Below are 9,779 nucleotides of genomic sequence, written 5' to 3'. Positions count from 1 at the left end.
GCTCTTCTATGAGCAGTCGCAGCTGAGACAGAATTTCTCCATTCTTAATTACCTGTCACCTCAAAGAGTCGCTTCTTGAATGAACTGACACTTCCATCCTTCCTTCTGAGCAAAGGACTGCTTCTCCTCTCTGTCACCTTTTGTTTTAACCTTGAACGTACCTTCAAATTGGGCTCTGAAGCTGGAAAAGAAGGAAAGAAAATAAAACGATCATGTCAGACACCAGTGACATTCTCTGTAGGACTTCATGTGATCCAAGGATGTCCTGGAGGCAGAGATTTGAATGTCCATCCTCTCCAGCCATCCTGCTGCTCCTCACACAACTCCATTTTGGACTGGGGGCTAGGAAAGAGAGCAAAAGAGCTGGAAAGCTTTGGATACCAGCATCTTTTTAATCTAATTTAAACTCTGAAGTTACCCATTAATTATTGTTAATTTCATAGGTATTAATTAAAGATGAATGCAACTTTTATTCTACATCATTTTTATCTCTCTTGTAAGTGAAAACTTGGATGGAAACACAGCTTGGAACTTGGAACCCTCTAATTGGATTATGGTCTGATGACAGAAATAGGGAGAAGCCTCCACTGCTTCCTTTTGATTCCTCTTAGAAACACAAATTACGACAAGCCTTGCTGGCAGAACATTTCTTGGTCAGCAATTTTAGGCCCAGAACTTTAATGTTTTCTGAGTAATACACCAAACAACTAGATTTATGACAGCGTCCTAAAAACATTTACACAGAAAAATACATGCTCTGAAAATGAAGAAGTAGGATTGATTCCCAGAAAACCTAGGATTACATTTAATGCACCTTGGGCAAGTTCCACCTTTGTTTCCCAAGTGGACACGGTCTTTTCATATGAAGGTCAGAGATGAAGCTCTGCTGTGCTTTTTATTTTGTGATGTTTTCAGCAAGATAAAATGGGTCATGTACTTATTCATCTGTTCTTCTAAGTAAATCCTCTACCAAACAGGCTGATAAGAGATAGTGAAAGATAACTGTGGAGTAGAATTTGTTGATATTTCCCTTTCTGGAACTTTCTTGAATTGAGGTTTGCCTAAGCAGTACCTTAAAATAGAGAAAGCTGGAAACAGGGATCAACTCTCTCTCCTATGCACAGACATAAGCCCAGCCCCCCAAAAAGGAGCAAGACTTAGCAGCAAAGAAAAAAATTCAGCATTATGCTCTTTGTCACTTGAGGGCAGGAAGCCAATCATACACTTCTAATTTCAGTAGTATCTCACACCTTTGTCCTATGGTTCTGCTTGTTCCCTCAGGGATGAGGACGTTAGAAATGCTCAGCGGAAAGCAAAGGGGCTGCAGCTCCGCTGCAATCCCTTCTAAGGGACCTGTGCCTTGAGTACATTTCAGACCAAGATACGCAGGCCAGTGGAAATCTTTAATAATAAAAAATATTAACAAGAAAATTATTTTTTATCATTTACTACGACAGTTAACACTCTGTCTAGTGACAGAGTACAGAGAACTCGTTTGCTAAGACGCAATTGCAGTGGAACTGAAAATGCAAAACAACAATGAACTAAGATTATACTACATGTTTTCACCACAAATTTCAGCAGGTACGGTGACATTTGGAAGAAAAGGTGCTCACTCAGTTTTTTAATTTTGATTTATACTGTTCCATACTCTCAAAATTTAGGAGAATGTTTCCAGAACTGTGACAGAGCTAATGGGATACAAATCCTCTGCAAGACTCACTGCACAAATGCTCCACTTCTATACCAATGTTTCATGCTCAGTCACAGTGATTGCCTTTCTATTTTAACCACATTCCCATCATATTCTGGATCTGAATCAATCATACAAGCAGAAGAAGCAGACTTTGATGTCAATGTCTGAATTTATTAGCCATCTGAGAAGACAGCCCTTGCATGAAAGACAAAGATAATTTTTAAATGGAAATAATCAATTTTAAAATGAAAAGTCATGCAGAAGAGTGCTTTCTAAATTATAAAATAAATCTCTCAACAAAAAACAAAGCCAGGGCTTGAAGTGTGTTTGCTTCAAATAATGGCTTTCTTTAACATCTCCTACAAGACACCACCAGCTAGGACTCAATGGCTGGCAATATGAATTCAGATTTCAGGTAACTAAATAGATAAATCTAAACAGGATGTCTGCTCCAACAGACAAAATCCAGAAGTGAAAAGTGGTTTCTTGATACCTGCCTGTGGCTGAGGCACTGACCGGGTGCATAACTGTAGAGGTGACTATACCGTCCTGCCCCACCAAAGCTGAGGCAGAATTATTGTTTACTGCGAGAGACATAGATCACAACAGCAATCTTATGTGCTCCAGTGTACTCTATGTGAAGGCAGTAATAAAACATCTATAATTTTCAACTCTCTTCTGATAGTTACAAGGTAAAATTAAGTATTTTCTTCTTCAAGGACAGAGCTGTGGACTAAAATATAAATGTATATATATATATACACACACACAGACTGCCCCAGAGCACATACAAGAGATTCTTTTTAATCATTTTAATCTTTTAAAATCTGAAATGCAAACAAGTGAGTAAAAAGTGAAAATAATTCTTTCAAATTTTTTTTTTAAAAATTAAATTGTTACCCTAGTATTTGCAAGGCTCTTGGAAAGCCTTTACTGCAAATGGTGAAGAATTATTGATTAATCTTCCTTATCGTCTATAGAGGGGTAACGTTCAAATAACTGTTTTGCATTAGCTGTCCCTCTACGTATTCTCTGCTGCACATTATTAGCATCTTTTCTTGGCTTAATAAATCCACTGCCAAAGTTGACTATGTTCATCACCTAAAGGCATTCTCCATGTGGAGGTGTCACATAGGGAGCAAGTGCCAAATAACTTCTGAGGCTGAGGCTAAAGCTTCACTCAGAAGCTTGCTGCGGAGCAGCTTCCTCATGCAGATACAAGCCCCAAAAAATCAACCTTTTTTTTCCCCATTAATACTACAAAATCACTGAAAAGACCTTCCTATAGTCTATTACTTTATGCAGTGATACAACCATAAACCAAGATAAAATAATTCATGCATGTTATTATTTGAGAGTGTTTCCTCGCAAAGAAAAGACACAGCTATTTTCTCTGAAGGCCATCAAAGCCCATGTCATTGAGCGCGATGGAAATCAGATGATACCCATTTTAGATATTCCCTTGAGTGGCTTTCAGGAAGGACTAGCCTGAAAATTATTTTGTTTATGTAACTGCAGCGTGATTTGGAATAACTAGCTGATGCAGTAATATGGCTTGTTCGTTCTCATTGCTATTACCTGGCTTACTCTTTTTCTTAGTGCTGGTAATAATGAGCTCGTATTACTCTTTAAATGACTGTGAGTGGGAAACAAGTATGAGATAAACACAAGATATTAGTTTAAATAACAAAAGAAGATATCACAGGCAACTCAAGGATTGGTTACATAACTCCTTGGCGTGACTTGTAATTATTTCTACAGAACTGAGGACTTTGGTTCCAGGTGAAGAAGACAGCCAGCATCCCAAAGATTTTTCTCATCATTTAGGTCAGCTTCATGAAGCAGGAAAGAAGTAAGCAACTGTACCATTGAAAATGGAAAATATACAGGCTTCTCTATATGTACACATTTCATCACAACAACCATCATTGCTCTGGTGAAAGAAAACTATTCTGTCCTGAGACACATGACACTGAAACACCAACATGAGAGATAGGGAAACGATTCTGTGAAGTCATTATGTCCTATACCCCACTTTGCTTAATATTAGCAATTTGCAGACACCAGCATTAAAGAATATAGCCTGGGGGCAGATTGCTCCCAAATGATCTCGTGTGGTTTTTTTTTTTTGACAGGGCTTTGCTTCAGTGTTTCTTTTTATTAAACACACAGAGGTATTTAAGAAGAAGGGATAAAAATCCTTTCTACACATAGGAAGAGGGCATATATATGAAGGGAATGTGAAAGATAATAACGCACTACTTTCCGATGGCTCCTGGAACACAGTACTACTGTTGTATCAGAAGAGCGTGTGCCAACTTCAAATCAGCGTTTAATGAACCCAGGCAGGAAACGGGGGGTGGGAGAGGGCGCATAGTGAGCAGGTCCTCATCTCGAGGCTAAAGCCATATATAGGAAACCTGGGAAACAGAAAGTGAGCTTTTGTCCAGACTTCGAAGGGCTCTAAAGTGAAAGCATTTCCTCTTCCCCTTTGGCAGGCTGACTTAGAAAAAGTTGTGGGACAGTCAAGGTAAATGAGGCTAAATTTGGCTACCAAAGATTCCAAGAGCACGACCAACAGCGGCAAAGTTCACATCTTACTTGAGAAAGATAAATTGTTCCCTATTGCCTAGGCACCAGCTGTTATTACGAAGATCATTCTGAAACAGTAACTCAGACTTCTCTAACATAATTAAGTCAACAGAAACAGTTAAAAAAAAAAAAGACTTCATGATCTTGAAGTAAATCTTTACTGGTACTCTCTATTCTTTAGCTGTCTTTTTTTTTCCTTTAAGCTGTGAAGTATGATGTTTTGTACTGATTTGAATATATTCTATGCTGTACTCCATGCAGGAGTTACTTACAAGTATCAGTAAAGGAATACCTAATCAAGGGACCTTTCTTTTTTCACATCACATAGGTTTTATTTTCTATACTACTGTACTGGAGACCCATGCCTAGATGATAATTATGTATTTTACAACACACAACTGTGACAGTCTACACGTGTGATAGCTTCAAGTCTAAGTTACAGGACAAAAGGATGATGTACAGGCATGGACCACTAGAGGTACAAGAAAAAATAATGAGATGGTACTGATTAGCATGATGGTAGTATTGCCAGCATACCAGCAGCTCATCCTTTGCCAAGTTTCTTTCTAGCACTGTGGCAACTGAGAATTTTAAGATACTGAATGTGGATAATGAGACAGCTTTGAGATCTCTGTCATGATTTCACTTGAAGTAGGCGGAGCAGAATAGGAGAAAACATGAAGAGATCCTCACTTCATTGGCTCCACTGCATAGCACAGCAGGTTCCTGGTCCCTGCTGTGGGCTGCAAGTCACTTAACAGAGCAGCCTGTCCCTCTATGCCATTCCAGGACCTAGAGATCAAGGAAAACATCAAATCCTACCTTACTACGGCATCAAAGAAAATAGCCAAAAGGGGCGTATTTAAGGTTCCTAAGGAGCTAGTCTGAGGGTAGTGGGCTAGGGAAAAATTTCCCAACTTCCTCCCCTCTGACGCAGGCAGAATGAAAAGCACAAGAAACTCGTACGCACCATCAGAAAGGATAAATGCAGAGATAATCTGTGCTTCCTCACCGAAACTACGAACATAACCAAAGCCAAGCAGAAACCTTCAGAGGCAGAGAACATAGGTCAGGGACCAAAACTGCTTCCAGCTTCCTCAGCCCCTTCACGGAGAGTTGCAAATGAGTTTGCCCTTCTGAGAGACCCGATAGTCTCATGGTCTTTCCTCCGCTGCACGTGGTTCTCACAGACATATAAATAGTCTCTGCTCTGCATGGAGTTTCTGACTTCTGCTCTGGCTTCCTGTAAGCAGCCACACTGTTTCAACCACCTCCACACAGCTGAATATATTAGGCACAGGCAAGACGAGCAGTGACTTTTTTGTTTTCATACTTGACTGACTGACATTTGCTGTAGAAGGCAACATCCCGATACAAGACAACGCGGGACAATGAACACGTGGACATCCTCTCCACTGGCTGACGGACTGGGAGAACCCAGCATGGAGAAGAATTCTGTAGCTTCAATGGTTTCTAAATTCTGGGGATTTAAAATGCCGTTTCTGAAAGAGTTTTAAATTAGATTCATGAGACTGACGGCTATTTATACATGTCCTCTAAAGCCCTTCCAAGAACTACATGGACCTTACTGCTGGGTGGTCCCATCCAGGCGGGAGCACCAGATACAGCAGTACAGGATGGAGACACTTTGTTTTTCTGGCTTGCATCACCTCATGTGTTTTCAGCATATACCGAAACTGTTTCCTGCACAACCATTCACTTTAAGGGGAGTGCTGGCCATACGTAAAACCCTTTAGTCCTTTGCTTTATTTTACTTTTGTAAAAGGTAGAATGCTTTATTTATTCAGACTAAGGTAAATATCCATTCCCTAAATAAAAAAACAGGTTTAGTGAAACACATGGTAAAAGAGCTAATTAGATTAGAGGAGATCTCACAGACCTTCAGCTCTCTTCAGGCTAAGGAAGCCAATTTAACAAGATTAGCAAATTTTCATTGATTTCCTAAAGAAGGCTCAGAAATTAAATATTCCCTGAAGGTGTTTTAAATATCTAACTTTTCCTTGTTATTCATTGCAGTCTGCATGAAACATAAAATTATCCATGCAAACAAGTGTTATCTTTCTAGGAATGATTTATTGAATTATCCATAGGAATTACCTAGTGTACTGCTTGCATTTAGCCAGCATGAGAGATCTTTAAATTTTTCATGAAAAGCTGATCAGGGCAATGTATTTCCTGTTGATACTCGTTCTGCACGTAACCCGTGAGGCAAAAGAACAGGCCTCTTTATAGAATTCTTAGTAATTTCTATTCCTAAGCACAGAAACGATATCTCCTCCCATTTGCTTCACTGAGCTATACAGTGGTTTCAGTGTGGTGACGGTGATGCTGAAACTACAGCATAACATTGCTATGTCAGTTCTACCTTAATCTTCTTCCACGTAAATTATTATTTTTCTCAATAATAAGTAAGAGATCAAAAAGCAAATAATGCTGTACTGTCTTGAAACACAGAATAAAAGAAGGATATTTTAAAAGTAATTCTCACCTTCCCTGCACATCTTCAAGTTCTATAATTTTTTTTTTGCACTTTTGCAGCACTTATGGGAGCCAAACTGCATCTGAGTTCTCAGGAGGTACAGAAGAGAAAGAAGGTGGTGAAATGGGCTATTTAAGAGACGACATCCCTCACTTGAATGGTAATAACCAAATTTAGATACACATGACTGGCAGTCCTTCTGGTTAGGTCTCCACTGGTTATTCTCACTCCCACTCCTGACCATATACACCAGTCAGTTCTAGCTGGTACGAAGTAATGGGGATATTAATACCATACTTTCTGCAAATATAACAAATCTCAGTCTTCAGTCTACATTATTCTCCAACATGCACTGAAACACTAATTTTGCACAGGAAAAAACGTTTTCTTCGGTGAAGAACTGCCAGAAATAATCCCCTAGCCCCAAAAGTTGAGGCTTTCACAAGGTCAGAATTTGACCCCTAGATACACAATTTATTTCTTATAGAAAAAACACGTCCTTGATTATGTAGTTCCCCAAGTCCAATACAAGAAGGAATTAGTCAACAGGGTGATAAAACCCCACAGATTTGAATCTAGCAAAATATTCAGCAGTGAAAATTCAGTGATGGCAGGCAAAATCATAATCTAATATACCCTCAGCCTTCAGAAATTTATGATGAAACCATCACCTTTTCACCCTGTTCATCAACGTAGATGAGAGCTGGGCGGGTCTAGATTGCTGAAGCATATTCGTTAGAGTTGTCCAAAGAGTACAGGATGCCAAGAAAACAAAAGCAAAAAACCCAGAGTGTATCTTGCTTTCCTATCAGATGAGAACTACAGGTCAAACTCAGCTCGAGTAGGAAGGCACTTCAGAAAAATGAAGACAAAACTGGCCCCAAAGTTGTTCGGACTTTCAAAACATGCTTGTCTAACTTCTGGAGGCAAAGTTGACTTTGTGAAAGGATCTCTCCATATTAAGTGAAGTGAGGAGAAAAAACCCCACCTGTTTAAAGTCTTAAATAGACGTTGACACTGCACCTTCACAACAAAACCGAACTAAACCAAGTTTACTTTCAGATAGGTTCTTTATGCTCTGGGATATAATTCTAGTCCCCTACAACTTAATTAGCTAAATATACAATGTAACCGTCCATCTGGTAGAGTAATTTAACAGGAATAATTGTGCACCACCATAACTCAATGAGACACTGAGGAAAACCATTGAAATGCTATTTCCTTTCCTTTGGAAGAGAATTATGTACAATTTCAGCATGCTTTGCATTTCTAACAGTTAAAGCCAACAGGGAGGTATCACTCTCATTTATATTACTTTCCCATGAGAAAATCAAAAGCAAAGTACAAAGCTTACGCCGTTGTTCATGAACGGCTCTGTAATACTTACTTGGCTTTAGCCAGAACATGTTATTTGGCAGCTAAACCCCTTAATTAGAGTTGTGGGTTTGAACAGATTTTTCAGTGAAACTATGTTTTGCAGGAGTTTGGAGAAGTGCAATCTTTACTAACCAACGTCTTCTATTTTGGATGATCTGATACCACGTGATTTCCACTTTTCACTTCTCTGTCTGTTCCTCTCTTTTTGCCATCTTTTAGATGATCTTGTTTACTTTTCTAAGTTTTCAACACCCCTCACCCCAACCCAGATACTGTGGAAGAAAAATCCTAGTCCCACTGAAATTAAACAGGACAGTTTCTACTGACTTCAAAGAGTTTCAGATTTTATAGGCAATATTTTGTAACTTCTTTATCCAGCGGGAATAGACTTTGAAATGCCCATTAAAACCATTCCATTTAATTTTCAACGGACATTATGCTTTTCAAATCCTTTAGATTTTAGCACTGCTCCCTGCTCCTTATTTAAGCAGTTTCCTTTAGGTTCAGAAATCAAAAAGGCGTCTAATATTTGATTATCTGCTTATCAAAAAGTTATGCAAGCTACTAGTTAATGTTAATGTATAAAATGTTTCTGAAAACATCCACAGTTTGTGTAAGAGAACCTTTATGTCACCACATAAAGTAGAGCTTCGTGATTCAATTTTGACTATGCAGTGGGCAGAAGAACTAAGATAATATTTGGACAAAGACTGTATAATTAGTCTAGCTATCAAGAAGGCTCAGTATCTAGCACAAAGGAGTAATTACTGGCGAGACAGAAAGTGATGTTTACACAAGTAGTGGGATTTTTTGCTAAAACAGAAATACAGTGAAAAACCTTTATTCAGGTCATCTTGAAACTGAGTAAAAATCACCTACGCACAATACCTCGACTTCCTGCAATTAAAAGTAAGCGTTAAATAAAATATATGAAAGGAGCAACCTCACGCTGATGGGAACACTACGACGGTTTTCTGGGAATCCTCCTGGTGATGGCTCCTGTTAAATCCTGGTGTAGCTTTCATGATACCAAAGCATGCTGGCACAAGTACTTTGACAGTGCCATTAAGCCTACATTGGCATTCATTTTTGTTTAGTTTTAAGCTATCTCAAAACACTTCCCCTCTCAACTCCAGCTAAATTAGAGTGGTAGGGCACCCCCTTCATGTCCAGCTCAGGAGACTGCAGAACCTTGACGGACCTGAAGTGACTGCGGCCCCACACGGGAGCTACAACACTCTTACACCTCCTCAGAGCCCCCGGCTCCAGGAGGCTGAACTCTGGTTTGGCCCGTTCATCACATGAATGTGGGGGAAGCTGCTAACAACCATTTGCTTCACATTCACTCTTCCATTGTGAGTGAGTTTCTTCTGTTTCTGAAACCTCTTACTGCCAACTACGCCCTCTCACGTTATGGAGAGTCAAGTTAGGAATGTTAAAAAAGCCTGCTGATCAATGGGAAGAGTAGTCAAGAAAAAGAAAGGCTGGGAATCAGGACATTTCTCTTTCTTTTCCCCCTTACTTTATGATAAGCACTGGTGATTTCCTTCGGGCACATCATCCAGTCCAAATTTGTCAAGACTGTTCATTAACTGGGGAAAGCAAGGATTCTGA

At 39.4% G+C, this 9,779-nt stretch overlaps 1 protein-coding gene across 5 annotated transcripts in view; it reads right to left on the bottom strand.

The window, feature by feature from the left end:
- Window positions 1-9,779, bottom strand: part of HDAC9 (histone deacetylase 9) — a 95,097-nt gene that overhangs the window by 21,284 nt on the left and 64,034 nt on the right. For 2 of the 5 annotated variants that reach the window (XM_009872503.1, XM_009872506.1), the window contains one exon: window positions 53-181. The exons of the other annotated variants lie outside the window; for them this stretch is intronic. In XM_009872503.1, coding sequence (XP_009870805.1) covers window positions 53-181 — 129 coding nt within the window. The remainder of the gene's footprint in view (window positions 1-52; window positions 182-9,779) is intronic. 5 annotated transcript variants of the gene reach the window in all.

Source organism: Apaloderma vittatum, unplaced genomic scaffold (genome assembly GCF_000703405.1).
Source record: "Apaloderma vittatum isolate BGI_N311 unplaced genomic scaffold, ASM70340v1 scaffold5017, whole genome shotgun sequence".
Classification (NCBI taxonomy): Eukaryota; Metazoa; Chordata; class Aves; order Trogoniformes; family Trogonidae; genus Apaloderma; species Apaloderma vittatum.
This window is presented reverse-complemented; position numbering and strand designations above follow the sequence as displayed.